This window comes from Sminthopsis crassicaudata, chromosome 3 (genome assembly GCF_048593235.1).
Source record: "Sminthopsis crassicaudata isolate SCR6 chromosome 3, ASM4859323v1, whole genome shotgun sequence".
In the NCBI taxonomy this organism is placed as follows: domain Eukaryota; kingdom Metazoa; phylum Chordata; class Mammalia; order Dasyuromorphia; family Dasyuridae; genus Sminthopsis; species Sminthopsis crassicaudata.
Genome location: NC_133619.1, coordinates 596,051,693 through 596,079,206, shown reverse-complemented (window position 1 = coordinate 596,079,206; position 27,514 = coordinate 596,051,693). Strand labels below are relative to the sequence as shown.

The following is a 27,514-nucleotide window of genomic DNA, read 5'->3' as shown; positions in this document are numbered from 1 at the left end:
CAGCACTTGGAGTTCAAAATTTTTAACCTTACATGTACTAAAGCAATCAGTCTCTAAGACATAGAAATCTCAAGAGGTTCCATGAGTTGTAGGAACAATAGATTTTTCCCAACATATTTATTCATCCAACAAATATTAAATACCTACTTATATCCAATGCCCTGTGCTTATTGCTGTAAATGTGAAAATGAAAAATAACACATAGCCTCAAAAAATTTACAATTTAATAAGACAGATATAATATGTACACAGAAAAGTTTGTGACTAAAGTAGGTTAATAAGATAGATAAGTACAGAATGCTCTAAAAAATTTTTTTAGTAGAAAGAAGACATCATTTTAATTTGAGAGAATTTGGGAAGCTTCTTAAAGGAGCCATTATCCAAATTGGGCCTTGAAGGAAGGTAAAGAACTTCATAAGCAGAGGTGTGGATGAAATGCTTTCAAAGCCTGGAGGAGAACCTGCAAGGAAGTCACAGAGACAAGAGAGAGCAAGAAACAGCAAGGAGCTCTGCTGGGCTGAACAATGGAACTTGTGAAGGAGGACAATGTAAAATAAACTCAGTTCAGTTTAATAAACCTTTATGAAGTATCCACTCTAGGCCAAGGTGATTCTCTGTTAGGTATAGAAATACAGTGAAAAAAAACTCAGCTGAAAAGATTTGCATGTAAAGTAACATGACTAATTTTTTAACAAGATACAAGAACATATGTAAATGAGCTGTCCTTTAACAGTCATCCTCAAAAGCTATGAGCTCATTCCAATAAAGTTGCCATTGTAGAAGTCATTTTGGAACTCCTTTTAAAATTGCCTTCAGAGGTGATCACAGTCTTTTGAATATTCTCAGTAATGTCAGGTTCTTATTGAGAGTAGGTTTTATTTTTACCATAAATGTTGTTGTTGTTTAGTCATTTCAGTTGTGTCTGATTCTTTATGGCCCCAGTTTGGATTTTCTTGGCAAAGATTCTAGAGTGATTTGATAGTTCCTTCTCCAGCTCATTTTATAGATAAAGAAACTGAGGCAAATATAGTTAAGTTACTTGCTCAGGGTCACACAGTTAGTAAATGGTTGAGATCAGATTTGAACTCCAGTCCTGTTCTTGTTTATAAGCTGTGATGAACCTGGAGAAAAGATGTTATCAAACAACAGTTCCCAGGCCCTTCATCCTTGGGCTCTGGAAAGTGACCAGATTAGAGGATACTTTGGTCTTGTTTTGGAAAGACAAGAAGCTAAGCAAGCATTAATGCTTACCATTGGGAAATCCTGAAAGTGTGCTTGAGTAGGATAGCAACTGACTTGGTTTGAATTCCTCTAAAAATATTGAAAAGACATCTCCTAGATTGGTCTCATGCCTCTTCCTCCCTGGTGTGCCGTGGTACAGTGCTAGGGGATAAGATTTCATGCCATGGAATTAGCATGACCATACCACAAGAGCAGAATTAGTCTTTTTTTACAAATCCAGAATTTTCCTTGTCATTTTATGTGTCCTTTATTTATTTTTCTGTCCTGACCAATGTGCCAGCAGCAGGCAGAGTGGCCAGAGCTACTTTCAGTCTTGGAAGACCAAGTCATTAAAAAACAAACAAACAAAAAGATACATGAAAATAAAAATAATGTACTGAAAAAGAAGATAGAATTTGCATTTTTTTATTCAACCGAATGTTTTTCTAACTTTTTTCAGTATAAATCTCCTGATGGTTGAAAGAATGAGTGATTTTTGTGCATTGTTGCAGTTGATTTTAAGCCTGTTGCACATATTCTTGTTTCAGAGAGGATTAGTAATGATTTGAGGTAGAAGTCTAGGCCCATTGTCATTTTACCCTTTTTGACCCTTTCAGCAAGGAATTCTAGGTCAAAGGATGGAGCAGATGGCCAACAGAAGGAAGGATCTCTTAATTCCACTCTTCTCTCATTGAACCTACTTCTTCACCTGATGCTCTGGTCTCCTCTGCTCTCCTCCTCCCACTTTCAGTCCCCTTTTCAGGATGTACAAAAGCAGAAAAATAGACACAGTATGAGGAAAAAGACAGTGATCAAGAGATAGGGAGAATACTTGAAGAGAGGAACAGGAAGGATATGTAAGAATGTATATTTGGGGGAATGTTAGGAATTTTGTTTTCAGCACAATAAAGATAACTTGTTTCAGGCCCTGGCATTTTGACAGCATCATTTTCCCCAGTAGGCATTATTCCCAGAACTTTTGATCTTTTGGCCCAGGCCATTAACAACTGGGTACATGCTTCCTTTTCTCCTCCCTACTCTACCCCTCCCCCAAGCCACCCCCATCTTCTGTGGTATTGCACTGGGCAAGAATATGTTAGGACTGAGAAGCTGAAGGTGAAGGTAGAAGAACTCTGATTTCTCTGACATCTTGCTGAGTCCCACTACTTTTTTTGTCCCTTGCAGTTTGCATCTACTTGAACAAGAATGGCAGCACTGGCCCCCACTTGGACAAAAAGAAGGTCCAGCAGTTGCCTGACCACTTCGGACCAGCACGGGCGTCAGTGGTCCTGCAGCAGGCAGTACAGGCCTGTATTGACTGTGCTTACCACCAGAAGACAGTCTTCAGCTTCCTCAAGCAAGGCCATGGCGGGGAAGTCATCTCAGGTAAGCACCCTCTCCCAGCTGCCTGGGGCCCTAGCCTTGCCCTTCTTCACTGAACAGGCATGACCAGGGCTCCAGGTGGCTAGATGGGCAGGGTTTTCTTCTTGATGTATGTTTTAATCTGCCTTATTTCCCTAATTTCCAGGGGGAAAAAAATGGATAATATTCCTTAGGGAGAGTGGGTTGTAGGAAGAAGGGTCCTTTCTCAGATTTGTGTTTCCCTTTTCCCCACAGAAGCATCAAGCTTCCCAAGTCTCCATTCATGGACTTTTTTGTCAGCTATCGAGCCAATACAATGATGGTTTTTCCTCAGTGAATAGGCCTTAAATAAGACCTATGTTCTCCCTCCATTTAGTCCACTTTTACCTGCCTCTGCCCCAAGCATGCTTCAGTGAATGTCAACTTCTCCTGCTCATACATAAATATATCACTTTGCAGATTTCTCCAAAAATGAGAATCAATAGGAGAGTTTCTTCCAAGTTATTTGGGAGTTTCCAGTCCCACCCTCAGAGAAGTTCAACACCTCTCACCTAGCTTTGCTGTGTCCTTCTCCTAAGCAGAGCTCTTTTCCCAAAGCTTATGCTTTATTTCTGTACACACACACACACACACACACACACACACACACACACACACACACACACACACACACTCTTCTCTGACGCCTTCTCTTTCCCCTTTAGCAATTCTGATGAAAACCAACAAGGAGAGACAGACATCTTTTGTTCTCTACATACTACTTGGACTCCCCTCGTCTCTATCATTTTCTCTCCTTATTTGACAGCAACCTTTAGCCCTGAGAAGCCCCCACTGATTCCTGGCAGACCCTTCAGTACCTTGATGCCATCTTTGCAAACACCAGAACATAAGCACATGGCCATTAGACTGTCCAAGCACCCAGCTGGAACACGATGTAATAACAAAAGCACTGATTTGGGAATAATTCTGGGTTTGAGTTTTAGCTGTTTTGTGATTTTCACAATAGTGCCATGCAATAGGTACTAAAGGTATCGTTTTATAGAGAATATTAAGAGATAAAGGAGTTTTCCTACAAGTGGCAAACCTGCCTTCTGAACTCTTGTCTTATGTCTTCAAACCCAGTCTCTTCCTACTGGACTGCAGCCCTCAACTTCTGCTGAGTTAGCTTTGTGACTTAGTTTGTTTATCTGTCAGATGGACATAATCATAGAATGCTTGCCTTAGCTCATAGAGTTATTGTGACAAAATCTTTTTGTAAACTTTAAAGTGCTATACAAATGAACCCTTTTAAAATAATCTGTACTGGAAATTGCTACAATTTCTTCTGCCTTTTGTGGATTATCTCCTCCCTGTAGTATGTCTTATCTTCTGAGCGCTACTTGTGTAGACAGCTCCCGAAAAAGCAGATATTTTTCCCTTGAGGCTCAACTTAGCTGATGGAGAACTAGATATATTCCTACTTGTTTTTACAGCTGAGTAGACTTGATTTGCAACCTGAGGTATAACAGACCTGTCCTGACTCTTCCCATTATCACAGATCCATGAACGCTGGAGCAGAAGGTCCCCTCCCCCCAAATCGGAAGCCCATCAGCAGGGTGGATATCAGTGGCACTGACTTGCCTTTGTTTAACCAGGTGACACTGAAAGGCAGGCGTTGGCAGCAGTGCGGCCCCAGCTCCTCCTGCACCAGGGGCTTATGTGTTCTGCCGTGTTTGCTTAACTCTGTAGCTGTGTTTGACCGGGAGCAGCATACCCTCAACCTGCCAGCGGTCAACAGCATTACCTTCGTCCTTCGCTTCCTGGAGAAGTTGTGCCGAAACCTCCGGAGTAGCAACCTGTTCGGCAACCAGCCCTTCACGCAGAATCACATGCAGCTGCCTACCACTGAGTACGACCACGACAGGTACCTACCAGGTAGGAGCTGGGATGGGCCTAGCCCTGGACAGCACCTGCGGGATGGTGGAAGGAGTCAGGAGGCTGGAGGTGGCCCTGGGTTGGCATAGTTACAGGGCATCTATGCCTAGAGAAGAGCTTTACTTTCTAGGGGCAGATCACAGAATAATCACAGAGCTGGAAGGGAGGGGCCTAACAGATCATCTAATCCAACCCCCTCATTTTACAGAGAAGAACACTAAGGCCCAAAAAGGGTAAGTGCCTTGCTCAAGCTCATTGTGTTGCCAAGCTGGGATGTGAAACTAGGTTTTCTGACTCCACGTCAGGCCTTTCTTGTTGTCCCTTTACTGTTGCCATGCCTGGGGAAGTAAGTCTCATGCCCATCTTTTGCTTTCTCTTGAACTTTAATCTTCTCAATTCTTTGGCTTCTTCTCATTACCTCTGGGTCTGCATAGGCACAAATAGGTGACTCAATGAATCTCATGCTGAGAATCTGGAAGGCACAATTCTTTTTAAACCACCAGAATTATTTCATTCCTAACTTTGGCAGTTGTGAACTAGAATAGATACTTCTCTCCGACAGGAAAATTAGTCTCAGAATACAGATTGAGAAACTTACTCCCTAATGATTGGCTATCCTATGTTTCTTTTGGCATATACCAAATAAACTTTCTCCACTTCCTGCAAGCCAATTCATGTTCCTACTATCTTTGGGCTGGAAAATCACTTTTTAAAGTTAACCTACCAGGCTCATAGCAGGGCAGCATGTGCCACGTGGCCGTCTAAGTGACTAAGCACATCTAAGAGAGGTCCGAGGAGGCAGGGGGCTAGACTGCTACATTCTGAGGCCCCGCGTACTGAACCACTCAGAGGGAAGCCAGAACTCTGAAAACATTGGGCTCATCTTAATTCAGGAGAGAGGTAAGATCCTTCAAAAGTTTCTTGGAACGTCCTTCCCAACTGAGTATGCTTTGGGAGAAAAGGATTCTGACTTTCAAATGTTTTATAGGAAGGGCAAGGTCATTATGTTGCCATTTCAGCCATTCCTTTGATTCCTCACTGTTTTCTTTCTTTGAAGTGGAAGGACACATTTTCTCATCAGTTTCTCCTTTACTTCATGGTAGTATAAAGAAGCATTTCTATAGCATCAGAATCAAGTGGGAGAAGAAAGATCTGTTCTGACCATGTTTCCTACAGATCAGGCATGAGCTGTTCCACATAAAGGTTGAGCTGAATTGGTAAAATAGGATCATATACTTAAATAGTCGTCCAAAAGTGTTTCATGATGAAAAGTAATACTCTCAAGGCTCCTTTCAATGAATTATCAGCATACCTTGGAATATAAACTGTGTCTTAATATCTTCTCTGCCATTTTCATTTGGGAAATTCCCTTTCCCAGAAGCCAGACTCCAGTCACCCATACTGAGGAACAGATACTTCTACAGGACTACATGGCATTAATAATAGTATGAGTAGATGAGGAGGTTTTGAATCCTTCTGGTTTTCTGGCTAACAGAACTTAATTCATTCATTTAATAGATACTTACTGAATACTGATTATGTACCAAGTCTTGTGCCTAGGTGCTTTGTGTGATTCAAAGGAAGATAAAACATGATCTTCTGCCCTAATCTCACATTCTTAATAGGGAAAATGAGGTCGTTCATTTTCAGGTACATACTATGTGCTAGGTAGGTACAAAAAAATGAAATTCTATAGAGGAAGATGACATAAATTCACATATATAAATTTATGTGTGTCCATATATGTACATATGCATATATGGAATAAATACAAAATGTGTATATAATAGTTAGGATGGAGGATACCAACAGTCAGGAGATTAGAAGAGGCTTTAAGTAGAAGGTTGTGCTTAAATTTCATTTTAAAGAGGGACAGAGGAGAGCAGGGAGTACATTCTAGGAATGAGAGATAGCCATTGTGAAGATCAGAGGATGGGAAATGGGAGAATTAGAGACAGATCAGTTTGACAGTGGAACATCCAAAAGGTAGAGGGTGAGAATGTATTAAGAATGTTGAAAAGTGTTATATGAATGGCAAGAAGGAATAAATCACTTCTGGATCAGGGAATCAAGGACCACTTTACAGAAGAAGTGATCTTAGGCATTCTGAGATGTCTTAGAATAGTTATTATCCATAGCTATAAAATTACCCAGCCTAGTGTTTGTCTAGCTCTCTGCATTTGGTCCCGCTCTCTGCATTTGGTCCCACTCTCGGCCTTTCCAGGACAGGGATTTCCTTGGTTCCTTTCAGATAAAAGACACCATTCATTTGTCTCCTGAAATAAAATCTTATATGCTATTTCTGTCTGGATATCATCAGGGATGATTCCCAAGAGAATTCCTAAGTATTTTTCTTGTCAAGGTACTGAAATCCTATAGCAACTGATCGCAAATAACTACTGCATAATTTCTTGAGTGCCTAACAAAGGTTTCCATGCAATAACTTATAGTTTTAGAATACCTGTATATGTCAATAATTTTTCATTTTCTCTCATAAGTATCTTATTAAAGTTATAATGATTTGTTTCCTAAAAATCATTGAAAGCTATTTCTTAGAATTAACTAGTAGAATTAGTTTCATGAGTTAACCAAATTCTTATAAGAGTTGAAACCACTGAGTATGTACTTCTCTTTCTCTTCTACCTCTCTACTATCCAAGCAAACCTGACTCTCAGTCCTTTCAGTAATGGCATTTTCTTGGCTGTCATCCAAGTGGAAACTCAGAAGTGAGTATCTGTGTATGTGTGTGTGTTAATGTATATGAATGTGCTACTTCCTAGTCTGATTAGTACAAAGATTTTCTTTTGAGATGATATTCTTTGAGTTGTAGATAGGTGTTCACTCGTGATTTGGCAATATAAGGCCTTTTCCCCAGAGGACAAAATTCTCTGTTCTGAATTTTAATTTTATACTTTATTCCTTTCTTTGACTCTGCTTACCATTCTCCCTCTAGTTCTTTAATTTTTCAACATTGCTATTCTTTGGAAAGCAGTGTAATAGGAGAATGGAACTGCAATGGAAATCAAAAGACCCAGGTTCTAGTCTCAGCTTTGTCACTAATCAGCTATAATACAGTCTTGGGGAAAGTCATTTCTTCTTTCAGGGCCTCAGTTTCCTCATTTATAAAATGAAGGGGTTGGGCTAGAAAGTCTCTTCCAGCTCTGAACTTTGATATTGTATTGTTCAATGCCCTGCTACATTTATGAGCTTCCAAGATAGAACCATAAACGTCATTGACAATCATAAGATAGCTATCTTTCCCAATATCTTCATTGATCTGGAGAAGCCCTACAAGTTCTAAAGTCAACACCAACATATTTATATATTGTGATCCCCACTGCTTTCATTCTTTGTAATTGTTTTCATTTTAGAATTTGGGTATGTTCCTCAGTATATAATTTAGATTTTTCGGTAGCTTTCAATGTCCAAATATAAACTTTCTTTCCTGGACAAATGACTGACTTTTCTCTGCATTAGACCTTTCATAGTATCCTTGCCATTTGGAGAAGCCTAGAGCAGCTTTTGTACCAAACTATCTGAGACAGTGTATTGGTGTGAAAAAGAGCACAGCAATCTGAATTGGAAAATGTGGCCCTCATACTTCCCAAATGTGAAAATAGCACCATATTGTCTCCAAGCCTCAGCTTCTTTATCTGTAAAATGAGGATCATAGTAATATTATAACCTACCTTAGAGAAACATGCTTGTAAACCTTAAGGCACTAAAGAAGTGGGAGCAAAACAGTTCCATTAGATGCACTATAATTAAAAGTAAGGAGAACAGTGTCCCCATCAAAATGATTACGTTAGCCGTTACACATTAATTCTAGTAATACTGCAGTTGTTCCAAAGGCATCATAAATTGTAGACACCATATTCATGAAGATGATAGTCCCATTCTCCTCTATTAATGGATGAACAAGCAGATTTTTTGGAAAGAATACTGCTGAGCTAGAGCATTTCCAGAGGAGAATGGCCAGGAATGATGAGACATCTGGAGAACATGCCATATAAGTATTTATTTGGAGATAAGAGGTAGAAACATGATACCTGTGTTTAAGAATGTGCAGAGCTGCCATGTGAAGAGGCCACAGAGAAGAGCTAGGACCAGTGGATAGAAGTTGAAGAGAGGCAGATTTGGGCTCCATAGAAAAAATAGAAACTTCCTGAAAATTAAAGCTACCCCAAAGTGAAATGAGCTTTCAGGAAGTAAATGAGTTTTCAGTTACATCACTTATTGGAGATATTATAGAAGGAATTTTTGTTCAGATAGCGAATGACCCTGATATCCTTTCCAATACAGAGATTCTGTGATTTCTAAAAGTGCTCAAGTGTATTCCTTTGAAAGGGATAGCACTCATTTGGATCACGAGGACCTTAAAAATCCTCTTTCTAGTTCACCTTTTTAATTTTACAAGAAAAAATTGCAGTGGAGAGAACTTCAGTGTCATGTTCAAGATCATACATGTGGTGAGTAACAGAGCAGGAATTTGAGCCTCTTTTGGTATCAGATCCAGAGTTTTTTCCTACTATATACCATGTTGCAGCTTTTAGAATGCATATTTATTGATGAAACCATCGCCTTCAATTCCATCATATATAACCTTTTTGGGTCTCTGAGCAAAATTAGTTCCAAAATCTACTTCTTCACTGGTATGAGGTACACTATCATCCAAGAAAAGATAGGCTGAGGACACAAAAGAGTTACAGAGCCTTCTCATCTGGTCCTGAGAGCCAAGCCCTTTAACTGTAATGTCCAGGCTAGCTTTCTGGTGGGCCTTGGGATCAGCCCTAGGCCTTGGGCTTAGTTGGGAAATGAAGTGAAGGAGGCAGGAGGCAAGAGAGCAAGCAGTTGTCTGGCCAAAGATGGAGTCTGGCCTCTGGAGTCTGGAGCCTGAAGTCTCCTCTGTGGCTGAGGTCGCCCAGGCTGAGAGACTGAGAGTCCTCTGTGACTCCTTTAAACTTTAAACACTCCAGTATAATCACGTTATTACCTCACACAGAGCAAACCCAACCACAGCTTGTGAGGAGAGCCCGCATGTCACCATATTACCTTAAATATATGTACTTGACTAGAGTGAATACATCTTTAGCTAGACAATTGTTATCTCATCAACTATACTGAATCTTAAGTATGCTTTTTCAAAGTTCCAGCCCTCTACATTTAACTAAGCAGAATTGCTCAATTATATGTGGAGATGGATGTGAAGATGGGGGCACTTTTTCCACCCAGCCTTTTCTCTCCCTATATTGTTTTTTCTGGAGTTTGCCCTGGACTGGGAGCCACTAGTCAGACCTTCACTCTCTGTTGAATGCCTGCTTTAAATTGGTTGTTGTCCTCTGTTCTTGAAGAGGACCAAATTGACATCACCATGTTAGAATCGAGTTAACAATATATCTGACTGTGGCTGATCAGACCAGTGAGTTTGGAAGGCTGTGCCATAGGTCAGGCACAAATAAATATGAATATTTGGGGTGGCTTCTGCATATTTTGCATTTCCTTTGGGCTAATTCAATTCTACTTTGCTCATACAGCACAGCTCCTCTGATGAGGACATGATGTGCTGGGCAGATCTAGACCAGTGTCTCCCATGTCATACAATTGATTTTAAAGTTCTTAAGAGAGACCTTGAGATACTGTGCAAGGAACTCTGCTGAGCCCTGATCCCAGCAATGGCTAAAAAACAGATTTTTACTCCAAGTACTGATCATCACTCTCAGCCCTGGGGGTCACTTCTTGGCTATCTGACCTCTTAGTGTCCCTGGCAACTGGTTCTGACCTATAAAGGGAGTTTCCTCACCCAGTAGATAGCACTCTGTATTAATGAAATCATAGGCCCAGTGTTTGTTCTTCTGCCTGAGGTAACTGTTAATTGATTCTTTTGAATACTAGAATGTTTGCAAAGGGCTTCCAGTGCATTATGTCATTAGAGCTTTACAATAATATAATCAGCTAGGTATTAACAGATACTATTGTCCCTATTTTATAGATTATCAAACTAATTGCCAGTAGGTGCTGATATACATTAAGAGAAGGAGTTTTTCTTTTTAGGACTTAGCCTAGTGAAGCCACCGGTCTGTTTTCCCTTGGTCTTCTCCAGGCTTATTGCCCTAAGGTCTTTCTTCCTCTGACAAGTACCAGCATCCTGCCCTGGTGTCTTCTGAATAAATTATATTGTCAACTTCTCTCTTAAAATGATTTTTTCAAAATTGCTCTTTTCAATACTATTCAACAAACATCAATTAGGTGCATACTATATGTAAGCACCCCTACCCTCAGAATCATAAAGTTGCTTAAAATCACAGAGGTTTCTGTCCTTGCATCCCAATGATGGCAGCTTGAAGTAGTAGAAAGAGGGCTGGGTTTGGAGACTAGAGATCATTTGTGCTGAATATCTCACTGTGTTGTTACTAGAGTATTTTGAAAACCTCAAAGTGCTACTAAAAATCTGAGTTGGATTTGTTATGTATTCAGATCTGTGTTCTTAGAGTAACCCCAGTTTGAATCCTCTATACTCTCAAGGTCATCCTCACTTCTTTGTCTTGGATCCCTTTCTGAGAAAGGACACAAAGCTGATTTTGTTGTGGATCTATCTGGGTGGTAGGACCAATCAGTCTTAGGGAAAAGAAGATTAATGCTTACTGAAGATTTTATCCATCAGCAGGTTAGGCATGTGATCACACCTGATCTCCACCCTCCATAAAAGAGTTTAGATTTGTATAGTTGGTCTCTCTGGAAAACTCTGAGGATTTGTCCCTCACAAACTAGGTTTACTAACTGCTTGGAATTGGTGCCCTCTACTGAGATACAGAAGAAAATATCAGTCTGAGGTTGTTTCCATCAAGCAGTCTCGTTCAAAGTGTGCCTTATACACTCAGAATACCCCCTCTCCCCCCAAAAAAGTAGCAGCATTTCAGAAAAAAAGGGGGGGGAACATTGAACATTATCACTGGTTACATCAATGAATTTTCCTGGCAAGCAGTTGCTTTGTAGTATAGATAAAAATTTTGCCATCTTTCCAAAAGCAGTTAGGTACATTTTATACTAGGACAGCCTTGCTAATGATCACAGGCCGAGGGTCAGACAGAGACCAGATTCCCATCAAGTACAGATCTTATATGGTCCTCTAAAGGTCCAGCCAGTACTTTACTCCACTGGTGCTGAGAGTAGCAGAACATTGTAGTACTCTGGTGGGCTGGCTCCTTTAACATAAGAACCTTTATACAGGTTGGAAAGTGTCTGCATAATTTATCACAGGTAGTCTTGCTCTTTAGAACACATTGAATCATAAACAGAAATTGAAATAATAGTTACCCTCAACTAGGTACTTGGTAGTTTTAGATTAAGTAAAAAATGAGCAAAGCTAAGAAGCAACTTCTGGTGGGCTCAGAGCATGTCAGTGCCCCAGTGTAATAAGTAAGTCACTGCCTCAGGAACCTCACCTACAAGGCAGAAACAGTCTTTGGTGGCTCCTTTCTGTGAGAAAACAGTGGTGGACAATGGGTTAATAGATGGATACTTTGATATATTAGTCATATTATATGTGTATCTACTAAAATATAATAGGACTTACATTCTTTTTAGTGTTTGTAATATGCAATTTCCCTAACACAGTACTTCAGATACAGAGCCTCCTCGTATAGAGTCTGAAATGGATCTACCTTGCATAATAGTAACTCATTTGTGTAGAACTTTACATTTTACAAATTACCTTATTGATATCTAATTTCATTTTCAAAATAGTATTCTATTTTCCATTTTATGGATGAGGCTTAGAGAACTTGTTACCCACTTAAAAAGTTTACTGGTATATAACTTTTTTTTCTTTTAGTATTTTTCTATAAAAAGTACCTGATGATTATTTGTTGCCGAAGGGTAAGCAAATAATTAGTAGTTGGCAGGGGAATAAATCCCAGATCTTCAAACTTATGGATTCTTTTTTGTTTAAACCATATGGCCTTTCCCTTTCATAGCAGTATTTTGGTGAATCTACAGTAGAATATTAAACATAATGAAACATAAGGAATTTGTGAGTCGTTTTTTTAACATTGTAATATTTTTTTTATTTTCCCAGTTACATGTAAACAATTTTTTACATTTGTTTTTAAAACTTTGAGTTTCAGATTCTCTCCCTTCCCTTCCACCCCCTTTTAAAGTGTGAAGTTGTACAAAACATTTCTATAAAAGTCATGTTCCCTCCCAAAAAAACCTCAAGAAAAGTAAAGTAAAAATAAATAAATAAATAAAAAGAGTATGCTTCAATTTGTATTCAGACACAATCAGTTCTTTCTCTGGATATGGATGGCATTTTTTATCATAAATCTTTCAGTGTAGACATGGATCATTGTTTTGTTCAGAATAGCAAAATCATTCACAGCTGATCATCCCATAACATTGCCATTACTTTATGCATACATAGTACATTTTACTTTTCTTGAGTTCGTGGAGGACTTTCTCGATTTTTCTGAGAGCATCCTGGTCATCATTTCCCATAAAACAATAATATTCTGATGAGCAAGCTGATTTCAAAAAGCCAGGAAAGACTTATATAAACTGATGCTAAGTGAAATTAACAGAACCAGTAGAATACTGTACATGGTAACAGCAAGATTATGTGATAATCAACCATTATAGACTTGGTTCTTCTCAGCAAAACACTGATCCAAGACAGTTCCAATAGACTTGGATTGGAAAATGCCATCTGCAGCCAGAGAGAGACTATGGAGACTGAATGTGGATCAAAACACACTATTTTTACTTTTTTTTTTTGTTTGTTTGCTTTTTTTCCCTTCCCCCCCAACCCCCATAAAATGACTAATACAGAAATGTGTTTAAAATAGTTGTACTTGTATAACCTATATCTGATTGCTTGCTGTCTCTTAGGGAAAAGAGGAAGAGAAGAAAACATTTTAGAACTCAAAATCTTTTTTTTTTTTTTCACTTTTTTTATTGTTGTTTGCTTGCTTGTGATTTTTTTAGTGTTTTTTCCCTTTTAATCATTTTTTTTTTAATTCATTTTTCCAAATTATCCCCTCCGTCCCTCCACTCCCTCCCCCCGATGGCAGGTAATCCCATACATTTTACATGTGTTACAATATAACCTAGATACAATATATGTGTGTAAATACCATTTTCTTGTTGCACATTAATTATTAGCTTCCGAAGGTATAAGTAACCTGGGTAGATAGACAGTAGTGCTAACAATTTACATTCACTTCCCAGTAGAACTCAAAATCTTACAAAAATTAATGTTGAAAAATACCTTTATGTATAATTGGAAAAATAAAATCCTATTGAACTTAAAAAAAATAATAATAATATTCCATGATAATTATATACCACAATTCAGCCATTCCCAAATTGTTGGACGTCTATTCGATTTCCATTTGTTTGCCCTGAGAAGAGAGCTGCTATAAATATTTTTTACATATAGATCCTATTCATTTTTTAAAAAATCTTTTTTGAGATTCATATTAATGGTACTATTAGGTCAAAGGATATACCTGATTTTATAACCCTTTAGGCATAGTTCATATCTTTTGATCATTTATAGATTGGGGAATGACTCTTTTAAAAAATTAATTTAATTCAGTTCTCTATATATTTGAAAAATGAAGCTTTCATCAAAAAAACTTGCTTCAAAATTCTTTTCAAAATTATTGCTAACTGTAACCATTCTGTTCTGTTCTCTCTTTTCTTTCACCTTGACTTTCCACAAAAAGTGTTTTGCTACTAGTCATCCCCTTCCCCAGAATGGCTACTCTTCTATCCCCCTTTCCCTCTTCCAGTATGTACTTCCCCTTCTACTATGCTGCAGGTAAGACAGATTTTATACTCATATTGAATGTACATGTTATTTCCTCTTTGAGCCACTTCTTAAGAGAGTAAGGTTCACTCGGTCTTTCCCTTCTCTTCTTCCTCTCCCTTGTAAATATTCTCTTGCCTCTTTTATTGCAGATAATTTATGCCATTCCACTTCTCCCTTTCTAGCACATTCCCCTTTCACCCCTTAATTTTATTTTTTTAGATATCATTACTTCATAATCAACTCACACCTGTTCCCTTCATTTATATATCTATCTCTATCCATATATATATATATATATATATATATATATATATATATATATATATATATATATATATGTATACTCTTTCAAACTGCATAAAAATGAGAAAGTGCTATTGAGTTACAAATTTACAAATATCCTCCCATGTAGGAATGTAAACATATAAATCTTATTAAGTCCCTTATCATATCACTTTCCTGATACTCATACTCATACTCAGTTTTGCTGGGTATATGATTTTTAGTTGTAAGCTAGCCCTATTACTTTTTGGAATATCATATTCCAAGTCTTCAGATCCTTTAATGTAGAAACTGCTAAAATATTATGTTATCCTGACTGTGGTCTCACTACACTTGAATACTAGAATATTACATGCTTGTAATATTTTTTCTTTGATCTGGGAGTCTGGAGTATGGCTATAATATTCGTGGGAGTTTTCATTTTGGGATTTCAGGAGATGATCAGTAGATTCTTTCACTTTCTATTTTACCCTCAGATTCTAGAATATCAGGATAGTTTTCCTTGATAATTTCTTGAAAGATAATATCAAAGCTCTTTTTTATCATGGTTTTCAGGTAGACCAATAATTTTTGAATTATTTCTCCTGGATCTATTTTCCAGAACAATTGTTTTTTCCAGTGAGATATTTCACAGTTTTATATTTTTTCATTCTTAGTTTTGTCTGATTATTTCTTGATTTCTCATAAAGTCATTAGCTTCCATTTGCTCAGTTCTAACTTTGAAGGAATTATTTTCCTCCATGAGCTTTTGTACCTCCTTTCCCATTTGGCCAATTTTGGTTTTTTAAGGCATTCTTATTATTAGATTTTTTGTGGGTTTTGTTTTGTTTTGTTTTGTTTTGTTTTGCATCCCTCTCAATTCTTTTCCCAATTTTTCTTCTATTTCTCATACTTGATTTACAAAATCCCTTTTGCTCTCTTCCATGGTCTGAGATCAATTCTCATTTTTCTTGGAGGCTTTGAATGTAGGAGCTTTGACTTTATGTTCTTCTGAATGTGTGTTTTGATCTTTCTTGTCACCATAGTAACTTTTTATGGTCTGTTCATTTTCCCAGCCTATTACTTGACTTTTAACTCTCTGCTAAAGTAAGGCTCTGTTTCTAAGGTGGAGGGGTGCACTGTCCCAAACTATTTTCAGAAATCATTCTAGGGATCTGACCACAAGCACTCTTTTCTGCCCCTGCCCCATTGTACCTATAAGATCTAGTGTGCTAAAGTAACAGAGTCCTCCAGTGCTAGCAGAAAGACTTACTGTGACCTGAAATCTCCAAAAGCTGCCACTGCCATCATCACCCACACCTATTCCTCATTTGTTGGTTTCCCAAAGCCCTTTCACCCTACAAACAGACTTTTCTAGCTGATCTTCCAAGTAATTTTTGGTAATCTCTGTGCTTAGAATCTGGAAACCATTAGTACTGCTACTGATTCAGAGGCCCAAGGCCCATTCATGCTTTAGAGTGGTAGGACTGAGTCTGGAGCTGAGGCTGCGCTGATGCAGCTTACACTGGGACTGCACACTGGACTCCCACTCTTGTGCCACAGATTTATCCTGCTGATCTTCTAAGTTGTCTTCAGCAAGGAAGTGTTCTACTCTATCTTTTTGGGTGTTTTGATGCTCTAAAGTCTGTTTAGAATGATTATTTAAAGGAATTTGAAGCTGTTTTGGGGGAGAGGTCAGCAAATCTCTGCTTTCCTTCTGCCATCTTTGCTCTGCTTCTTGTGGGTTAATTATTAGGATGTAATCATTAAGAGCCCCACAGCTCAAGAAGGATTTGTAGCATGGTTTTGGGGACACTTTGGGTTCATTGACTCCTAGGGAAACTCCAAACCTCCATCTGAATCTCTAAATGCTACTTGCAAAAATAGCGAAAGAAATTAATATAGCTAGAATGTGGGAATTATACAATCTTAGCATTTAGAATTAGCAGGGACCTTATAAATCATTCTATTCTACTCCTTTCATTCTATGAAAGAGAAAACTGAGGCTCAGAGAGAAAAATGTCCAAAGTTATAAGTGGCAAATAGCAAAGCTAGGAAAACAAAGTCATGGAAAGAGTACTGCAATTAGGATCAGGTTACATGACTTCAGAGAAATCACTCTCTGAGACTCTATGTCAGTATCTCAAAGATGAAGAAGTTAGGCTAAAAGACCTCTTCATATTTTTTCCCCCCACCAACTTATTGAATTTTTTCAGGCATATTATAGAAGTTTTCCATGTCTCCTGTTCATAGCAAAGGGGATCATATTTTTTGTCTGTAGAAAGCAGCTATTGGATCCTAGACTTATTCTCTTGATATGGTCTTGAATAAATCATTTAAATGCTCTGGATCTCCTTTTTCCTAATTTGTAAAATGATTGAGTTGGAAGAATTCTTCCTACTCTAAATTCTATGATCTATCACATATTCAATCAGTTACCATATCTTGATTTTTCTCCCTTCATAATATTCACTTAGATCCTTTTTCTCTGTTCATTTAGTTACCATCTTAGTTTCTTAACTATGTTTCAAGTCCCTCCCTTCTCCAATCCATCCTTTACATGGCTACCAAAAAGACTTTCTTAAAGCTCATATTTGTCTATTTCTTTCCTGCACAAAAAGCTCCATTTATTCCCTCTTGCTTCTGGAATAAAATATGAACTCTCCTATTTTGCTTTTAATGTTCTTTATGTACTGTACTCAAGCTCTTTCCAACCTCATATGTTACTCCCCTTTCTATATCCTATGATTCAAATAGAGTGACTTTTTTGTTCTTTAAACATGGAACTCCCATTTCCTGTCTCAATGACTTTTCACTGATTATCTCTCATGTCTAGAATGTATTCTTTTCTTACCTTTACCTAATTAAATTTTCTTCCTTCAAGACAACAGCTGAAGAATCATCTTCTATATGAAGCTTTTCCTGATTTCCTCTCCAACTTTTACCCTGCCATCAATCACTGGTTCCTTTCTCCCCACCTATCTTGTCGCTTGTATTTGTTTTGTATGTGTTATACAAGCACACAAATGTACACACACACACACACACACATACACACAGAGTTATTCTCTTCCTTAATAGAATATAATCTGCGTAAGGAGAGATTGTTTCACCTTTTGTTTTGTTTTTTTGTTTTGTTTTGTTTTGTTTTTTATCCCCGTCACCTAGAACAATGCCTGGTACATAATAGGTATTTAATAAGTGAAGTTAGACTAAGAAATAAATGGGTTTTGGAAAGGAAAGAGTACTATGACATGTTAGTAATAGTTGAGGAGCCATTGCTTTTGCTTCCTCCCTGTGTCCTGCCTCCTTATGTATCAGCTTTGACTCTGAGGATGCCCCAAGGAAGGTGGAAGACAAAAGATTAAGTTACCAATTCTGGAGCCTACACAGTATCTGCAGGTGAGGCTTATGATAACTTAGCCCGGTGTCTTTTATTAACTGCCTACTATGTGGTGGTACTATTGTGCTAGGAATGATAGAAAATCATTCCCTTATGTATCTGATAGTTTATAGAAGGCTATAACAGAGAAATAAATGATACATATCTGTGTGTGTAAATAAAATTTTTTTATAATAAAGCATTTTTTCCTTTTTTTTTTTTTTTTTTTTTTTTTTTTTTTTTTTTTTGGCCACATGGCTAATGTGAAAATGTATTTTGCATCATTTCATATGTATAATGGGCATCTTATTTCTTGCTTTCTCAGTGGTTGGGGGAGTAAGTTAAAGGAGGGAGAAAATTTGGAACTGAAAATAAAAATCAAAAATAAGGAAACAAAAACAAATTGATTAGCTTTACAGTATTATTGTTATATTGTTTTCTTTGTTATGGCCACTTCACTTTGAATCTGTTTTTCTAGTGTTTTTCTTAAACCATCTCCTTTTTTATTTCTTATAGTACAATAGTACTTCATCACATTCATATAACCATACTTGTTTGGTTATTTCCCTATTAATGGATACTACTGTAGTTTCTAATTTTTTGTTACACAAAAAAAAAGAGGTACAGACATTTTTGTATAAATGAGTCCATTTCTTTTTGATGTCTTTGGAGTGTATCTCTACTATTTATATTGCTGAGTCAAAGGGTATGGTGCAATTTTATAATTTGGGGAGGCATAGTTCCAAATTGCTTTCCAGAATTAATGAATCACAGATCACACCTGTATCAGTAATTTATTAAAGTTCTTATTTTCCCTGCAAAAATAGTATGGCAGAAACTAGGCAGTGATCAATATCTAACACTCTATATCAAGGTAAGGTTGAAATGGTTTCATGATTTAGACCTAAAGGGTAATACTAAAAGCACATTAGGAGAAACAAGGCATAGTATACCTCTCAGATCAGTGGAGAAGGGAAGAATTTATGGTCCCTAAAGAACATCATGATATGCAAAATGGATAATTTTGATTATATTAAATTTAAAAGGTTTTGCACAAACAAAACCAGTGCAGCCAAGATTAAAAGAGTGCAGTAAGCTGGGAAGGAATTTTTACAGCCAATGTTTCTAATAAAAGGCCTCATTTCTTTCTTTTTTTTTTTTTTTTAAGTTTTTTATTTTTAAAAACATATGGATAGATAGTTTCAGCATTCACTTTTGCAAAAACCTTGTGTTCCAAATTTTTTTCTCCCTCCCTTCCCCTGTTCCCTCTCCTAGATGGCAAGTAATCCGATATATGTTAAATATCTGCAATTCTAATATAGATATTTCCACAATTATCATGTTGCACAATAAAAATCAGATCAAAAAGGGAAAAAAATGAGAAAGAAAACAAAATGCAAACGAACAACAACAAAAAAGTGAAAATACTATGTTGTAATCCACACTCAATTCCAACAGTCCTCTCTGTGTGCAGATAGCTATCTCTATCACAAGACCATTGGAACTGAAAAGGCCTCATTTTTAAAATATAGAAACAATTGACTCAAATTTATACAAATACTAGCCATTTTACAGTTGATAAATGATCAAAGGATGTAAACAGACAATTTTAAGACAGTAATTAAAGCCACTTCTAGTCATATGAAAAAATTCTCTAAATCACTATTGATTAGAAGAAATGCAAGTTAAGACAACTCTGAGGTACCACTTTATACTTCTCAGACTGGATAACAGAAAAAGATAATGTTGAATGTTGGAGAGGATGTGTAAAAACTGGGACATTATTGTGAATTGATCTAATCATTCTGGAGAGCAATATGAAGCTATGCCCAAAAGTCTATGCACAGAGATTGTGCATACCCTTTGATCTAGCAGTTTTTCTACTCTAGTTTGGGTCTGTATTCCAAAGAGATCATAAAAAAGGGAAAAGGACTCATATGTATAAAAATGTTTGTATCAGTCTTTTTTGTAGTAGCAAGAAACTAGAAATTGAGTGGATGCCCATCAGTTGGGGAATGGTTTAATAAATTATAGTATAAGAATTTAATAAAATATTATTGTTCTATAAGAAATAATGAGCAAGATGATTTCAGAAAAGCCTGGAAAAACTTACATGAACTGATGCTAAATGAAATAAGTAGAATCAAGAGAACGTGACAAGAGTCAGTTGTTGCCCCAGTATCTGAGATTTGGGAGCTTATCAAATACTAGTTTCATATATTCCATATATTATGTATCTAAACTATTGTGTATTATTCTGACTTCCTGTTTCTTACCTAATACCTAATTGTTTTGATAATTACAATTTTATAATATATTAATATATATATGTATGTATAATATATTAAAATCAGGGACTGCTAGGGCTGTTTTCTTGAAGAAATATTTCAAAAGCAGTATTAGTAGGACTTCTTGATTGGATAGAAGTGAGGAAGAGGAAGAATCCAAGATAAACCAAAATATAGAAATTCTCCCAAGGTGAAGGGATGGCTGAGTGATTAGCGCTCCCAAAAGAAAGCATGAGCTTGTAGAATAATACAGGGTTTTTAGTTAAAAGTTCAGAGTTAAAGGCCTTTCTATGCCATTTACTAATAGTATGACCCAGGCCAAATCACTCATCTCTCTCCTCATATGTGGAGTGTGGAACAGAAAAAAAGGTTAGGATAGATATTTCTGAGGTCTTGTCCAATTTCATTATTCTGTAATTTTGATATGTAATTGGCAATTATTTAATGTAGTCATACTTTCAAGAAACTAAAGGTAATTGACCAAGAATCTTCTGGCAAAAGAGTAAGTGATATTGAGCATTTCAAACAACATAGCAACCATTGTGTTAGAAATTAATAACCGGGGCACCCACTTGGTACTATTTTCTACTATTTCTAGGCATAGGACCAGAAATGTTATGGTGTGGTAGTATGGTACAGTATTTGAACAAAATTAGAGCACAGGTATAGGAACCAATACCTAGGTTACAATTATTTTGGAGACATGTTTGATGGGACTGAAGGTACTGGGATAGAGCAGAGTAACAGATCTTTCTCTAAATGGGGCTGAGATTTCAAGCTCTTTTCAAACTCTGATAAATAAAGGTTCCCCACTGTCTGCCTAAGAGCCCTACTGACATACTCAGATCAGGAACAGAGGTGGCATTCTGAAATAAAGACAATTTGGAAGTAATTAGACTAGATGATCTCAAAAACTTCTCACATTCTATGGTCCAATGCTTTGAAGGTGAGGTTCAAACAGGCTTGGTAGAATGGGCAAAGTAGACCATACGCTTATTTCAAACCTGTTCTGTTTACCAGATATACTGCCTCCTTCTCTAGTAGGAGATGTTGAAGGGCCCTGAGTGAATTTCTTAGGTAAGATTCCCAGCTAATAAAAAGTTCAAACTCCAACTCTTTAGGTCCAGGCATTGGAACAATCTGGAGAGTGTCTCATTTCTATTACACCAATTAATTGCAACACATGCCAAGGACTAGTTTCACCACTGCCAGCAGGTTATTTGATAGGATAGGAAAAACCTGAACAGATATTATAAAGGCAGAGTGCAAGTAGCAGTAAAGACAATGAGAAAAGAGTAAATGGCCAGAGAGAGAAGAACAAGAAATATTTCCAGACTCGGCCAATGATGTCCAAGAGTCTGTCTCTGACAAAAGAGTACCAAGTAGTAGAATGTAGCAGCTCACTATGAGATCAACCTCAGATTGTTAGAGGACTCTAGGACTCTGCATACAATGGTTGACTAAATGTGTGATATTTGTATATTACAGTTACCTCTCTTTTCCTGCACTAGGGACTGTGTGGTTTATTTCTAGAAACAACTAGCACAGTTCCCTGCACATAATAGACACTTAGTAAGTAAATGTTGTGTTGCTATGAATTGACATTCCCTAAACTTTCTTTATTAGTATTATATCAGTCTTATCTATTTTTGGGATGGGGACTCCGACCTATATTATTTCTCTGGTATAGGAAATTCCTACCAATGCAGATCAACAACTCTACTGCAATTTAGTACCTTAAGAGAATTTCCTGAGGCACTGAGAGGCTAAGTAACTCTTTCATGGTTGCACACCCAGAATGTGCAGGACCTAAACATGTATCATTCTGACTCCTAGGCTGTACAGGCCATAATTACTCTCATAAATCAAGATGCTTGAATTTATCTAAATCATTTCACTACACTGAACTTAAGTTTTTTGATCTATAAAATTAGGATTTGGACTAGATGGTCTCTTGAGGTCCCTTTCAGCTCCTTCAATCAGTTGGTCAATAAGCATTTATTAAGTATTTACTACTAAGCACCAGACACTGTGTCACTCTGGGGAAAAAGATACAAAGAATGAAGCAATCCCTCCTTGAAAGGAGCTTGCAATTGATAACTAACTGGAAGAAGAGTGATACTTTTTTTTTTTTGCTTGTTTATTTGTTTTTTAAAGGGAAAGTTAGAGGAATAGGTTACCTCCTTAAGAGGAGTCACTTTTGTGGGAAACTGGACCAGCTGTTTAAGCCTGCATTTGTAAAAGACTTTCCTTGATCCTGTGTCCCAAATCATAATGTAGACTGGCATGATATTATGACTGACTTCTCTAAGAGCCCTTTTGCCATCTTAAATCAATGCTTCCGGGAATCCTCCCACAGGAAATTTAAAGAATGGGTTTCAAAGGGATCTTTAAAAATAGACAAGCTAGAGGGTAACCAGAGTAATGAAAAGCTTCAGCTTCATGATAGATGAAGACCATATAAGAGTATTATACATAGTTTAGAGAAAAGAAGACTTGGTTGATAGTCAAGTTTCTTCCATGTATTTGAAGGATTGTCTTGTAGAAGAGGGATTAGATTTTGCTCACCTTGATTCCAGAGGGCAGAAATTACAGAAAAATAGATTTCAGTGTGATATAAAGAAAAATTTCCAAGTATTAAAAGCATTTTTTCAGATTTAAAATGAACTGACTTGGAAACTAATGAGTTCTCTATCACTTGAGACCTTAAAACTAAGGAAGGCCAACAGCTATTATACAATTATAGAGTGAATTCCTATGGAGGTATGTGAGCTTAGATTAGATGACTTCTTAGATTAATTTAAACTTTGAGAGTCTGTGAATACTATTGGATCTATAAATTCTGGTCTTTTAAAAATTTTAGTATAAATGCTGGTCTTTTTTTAAAATTAGTAAATTAAATTAGTAATTATTAGCTTATAACATTTTCATGTTTGTATGTGACTAAGCAGATGATGTGACTTTAATATTTCATATTACTATCTGATAGGTTCTGATCGATATTTGGGATCCCGAGACCCATCACGATTGAGCAGCCGGGACCCCTCCTCTTGGACGGTAGAAGATGTGATGAAGTTCGTCAGAGAAGCTGATCCTCAGCTGGGACCCCATGCTGACCTCTTTCGAAAACATGTAATTCTCTTCTTGGACCTATCTCAGATGGAATTTGATTTATGTGTGTTAGTTTTATCTTAGCAGTTTGACAGTAAGCTTTTGGATGGCAGGCATTATGTTTAACTATTCAGCATTGAATAGTTAACCACAAAGGTTCTTAACCTGGGGTCCAAGAACCCCTAAGGGATCTGGAAATAAATTGGAATTGTGGGAGAAAAGACTTACATCTTTCTTTTCATTAAATATATAACTGATATTTAGCATTCCCATCAATTATGGGCAACAAACTATTATTCTGAGAAAGCATCCAAAGGCTTTTTTTAGTCTGTCAAAAAGGGGCCTCTGTCTTAGAAAAGATTTAAGAACCTCTTTTCTAAAACCTGGTACAAGTCTAGGTGCATAGTAAGTTCCCAGTAATCCTTATTCATTAATTGACTCATTTTTCTTAAACTACAGAGGAAACAGTGTCCCCTCTAATTGGGTCCAAAGTTCTATCAGCCAATTTATTAACAGATACTCTGTTGAGCACCTGTTAGCATCTTAGAGCTAGACAGACACCATAAGAAATGCAAAGGGAAAAGACCCAGCTTCTGCTGATGTAGACATCATAGTCTAATTGGGAGATGAAATACATACAAAATAGTGGAGAACAATAATAATAAAATTTTTCATGTGTGTAGCACTTTAGGAATTACCAAGCACTTCTTTGAAGTAGGTGTTATTCTCATTTTATGGATAAGGAAACTGAGGCTTCAAGAAACCCAAAAGCTTTCCCACAACCACTTAGTAAGTGGCTAGGATCCACAGCCACCTTTCCTGTCTCCCAGGTCTGACATTCTTCCCACACTGTTGCTGTCTCTTCATGTGAGAGAATATGTAATTCATTAATATACAAATTTTAAATAGTAAGGAAGCAACAGATTAGAATAGATTCCAGGACAAATTGGGCTTAAGCTATGCCCAGAAGGACAAATGGCATTTGAAGAGGCTCAATGAAAAGAAGAGGCCAAGAGAAGAGCAGAATGTTCATGTGACAATGAGGAGAAAAGCCAATCACTGGAAGACAAGATGGAGTTGGTAAAGTGGGGCATAATGGAAAGCCTCAAATGCCAGAGAAGAACTGTACTTTGTAAACCCTTTAACATAGCACACTAAGGTTTGTAAAGGACCCTGTTCAGGAAGTGGTACAAATTATATCATTTCCATTTTACATGTGACCTCACAGAAGGGAAGAAAGATAAATTTACCCAGAGTTAAACACAATAAGTGTTGGAACTATGATTTGGACTTATATTTCCTGACTCCAACTCTGAATTTCGAATTTAGACTCCAAACACCAAGCTCTTAGTGTTAAATATATTGCCATGATTAAGGTTATTTTTGATGTGGTCTCCAATCAAATAATTATTTCTCCAGCATTTAAGTAGCCTCAAGGAGGAAGAAAGGACAACTTGAGACCTGAGTAATCCTTATGTGATATCTGATATACCAGGCAACACCTTAATATCTCTGTTTGATTTTTGAAGGCTCCTATAACTGTTATGCCTGCTTTTAATTCTAAGGGAACTACTATCTGACTTCTGTTAACTCCCCTTTCTCTGGTGGCAGGAGATTGACGGAAAGGCCCTGCTCCTCCTCCGCAGTGACATGATGATGAAGTACATGGGGCTAAAGCTGGGCCCAGCGCTGAAGCTCACCTACCACATTGACAGACTAAAGCAAGGGAAGTTCTGAAGAACCCCTGGAGAAGGATATCTTTCCCATCTGCCTAGCCCCAGAGGCCCAGCTCACACCTGCTTGAGGCCCCCATGGCTCAGTGCAGCCCAGCACAATGCAGCATCATTCTGGGGGCCTCCAAGTCAAGCAGGCACCCCTCCCTGCCCCTTGTATGCACGCACGCACGCACGCACACCTCCGGACCCCTGCCCAGCACCCAGCAGGTTCCTGGAAAAACAGGCTCTGCCCCTGGCCCTGAAGAGGGCTGTCCAACCACAAAGGTGAATTTAATGGTCTTGTTCATGGGCGGCTCCCGGGGAAGTTTGCAGAGCTATCCCATTTCTGTGCCGATGGAAGACTCCAGACGGGAATGCATTGGATAGCTGGTTTGGCCACCTGGATTTTTTATTACCTGATCGGAAATGCCTGGCTTCTTTCCTCCAAGCTGGCTTTTTTCTTGTGCTACTCCTGGGCTGGTTGTCTTGACAGAGGGCTATGAGACTCCAGGAAGCTGTTTAAGGAGCAGTCTCCTTCCTTTTCCCTCCCCTCCCCACATTGACCAGTCTATTCCCCTGCCCTCTCCCTTTCCTCACTGAGGCTGGTCACTCTGAAATGTGTGCTTTTCCCTCCAGTGACATGCTCTTCCATGAAGGGCCAAGGAGAGGAGAAGGAACTGTCCATTCACCTGCTACACTCATTCCTCTGGAGGGACAGGGGAGTTTTGCCACCTTCTCATCTGGGATTGGTACTGCTCTTCCTCCTTCCCCAAATCTACTGGTCCCAACCCTTCCCTACAGAGAGAAGGTACCTGGAGCTAGTGAAGCAACATTTGATTCAGAGGCCCACATCCCCTTGTATTTATTCCGGGTGGTGTGGCCTTGCATGGAGGGAATGGACTGAGCCCCTGATTAAGGAGCTGAGACCAGGCACTTACATATTGTGGGCACTGCTTAAAGAACAAGAGTACTAGGCCTTGTGGTGCTAGCCAGCTCCACTGCCAGTAGCCCTACCCTGAGAGGTGCAGACTTTGGGAGTTTTCTATCAAGTTAGTAGCATGGCCCTACCCTACATCATCCCATGGGGCCTCCCTAGTGCACCACAACCCTTCCCCCTGCTACATACTCCCTACTAATGGTGCAAATGTTTTCTTTTTGTAAGTCTTTTCTATTGTTATTTATTTTTTTCCAGCACCTGTGCAGTGATCCACAGCTCTCATCCATTCCAATCTAGAGGCTAGGAAGTGGGCAGGAGGAGGAATAAGACTTAAAACTACCAATAATCTTCCCCTTCCACCCCCCTTTTCTCTCCCTCAGCCCTGAAAGATCTTAGCCCCTTTCCAGAGGACTTATGAAGGTTAAACATTTTTCTTCTGGTGGGACTGGAAAGCCAGCCACAGTCCCCAGAGGCCCCTGTAGAAGAGGTTCAAGGGCAGCCCTGGAATCTAACTCCCTAGTCAGTACAGAGGGCCATTCACTTTTCTACCTTCAGTCCTGATTCTCTTTTACTCAATCTAATGATAAAAATCCCTCAAAGAGTGCTTAAGGCATCAAGGGGTCCTACTTCAGTATGTTCCCCTTCACATCATCCTCTGCTCCTTAGCTGCCTCTCTGGGATTTGGATCAGATGATTTGTAAGAATCAAGAAAATTGAGGTAGGAAGGGGGTACCCATTAGATGTCTAAGAACGGTATAAATCATTTCAGGTACTCCCAAGTTTGGGGAGAATAGTCAGTTGGCACCCAGCAATGAACTTGCCTCTGGCTTGGCCAGACAACCCTCTTTCTTCTCGTCTTCCCTCACCTCCTTTAATTCATTCTTCTCTCACCACCCCTCCCCTTCCAACACAAGCAAGGCAACGTGGCTGCCAGCACCTCTGAAGCAGCCTTGCTGCCAGCATTGGTCTCCCAGTCCAAGAGTTTGATTTCACAAGCTGTCCATAAACATCATTTGTCACTGGGTTAATAGAACAGAGTGCTACCCATGGTCTCACTGATGCTCTCACCCAGATTCCTTTTATGTCAATTTGTTTATAAAGAAGAAATAAAAAAAACAAAACAAAAAAAAACATTGGTCTCATTAATCATCAATCAAGTCATTTTGAAGCTTACTTTGTGTCAGGTGAAAACAAAAAACCCCTGAGGAAATTTGCAGTCTGGTTAAGATGATATGTGGCCTGTGTGGGGTTAAAGTCACTTACCCCCAATTGCCACTGGAAAAAAACAATGTGACAAAATAGTTAAGGAATAACAGGTATGTGAAATAACAACAGGGAGTTTGAGATGGAGCAGATCAGAATGGTTTGTAGGTGCCACTTGATAAAAGAGAGAGAAAATTTGGCTAAATGGAGAGGAGCAAGGAGGCATACCAGAATAATTTTTTTTTTTTTCTGACAATAATGGAGTAAGTAGACACAGACCAAAGCCAAAGAATCAAGTTTTTTCTGGGATAT

General features: G+C 38.2%; 1 protein-coding gene across 25 annotated transcripts in view; it reads left to right on the top strand.

Annotated features, from left to right (window-relative positions):
• The window catches only part of SCMH1 (Scm polycomb group protein homolog 1), a 162,367-nt gene extending 135,237 nt beyond the window's left edge, over positions 1-27,130 (top strand). For 16 of the 25 annotated variants that reach the window (XM_074305449.1, XM_074305438.1, XM_074305434.1 and 13 more), the window contains 4 exons: positions 2,407-2,607; positions 4,312-4,497; positions 23,226-23,368; positions 24,959-27,130. In XM_074305449.1, coding sequence (XP_074161550.1) covers positions 2,407-2,607; positions 4,312-4,497; positions 23,226-23,368; positions 24,959-25,084 — 656 coding nt within the window. In that variant the 3' untranslated portion in view covers positions 25,085-27,130. Of the gene's footprint in view, positions 1-2,406; positions 2,608-4,311; positions 4,498-4,627; positions 4,731-5,235; positions 5,390-7,156; positions 7,224-23,225; positions 23,369-24,958 lie in introns of those variants that run through there. The other 9 variants (XR_012488523.1, XM_074305443.1, XM_074305454.1 and 6 more) reach the window with 9 other exon arrangements.
• The last annotated feature ends 384 nt before the right edge of the window (positions 27,131-27,514 follow it).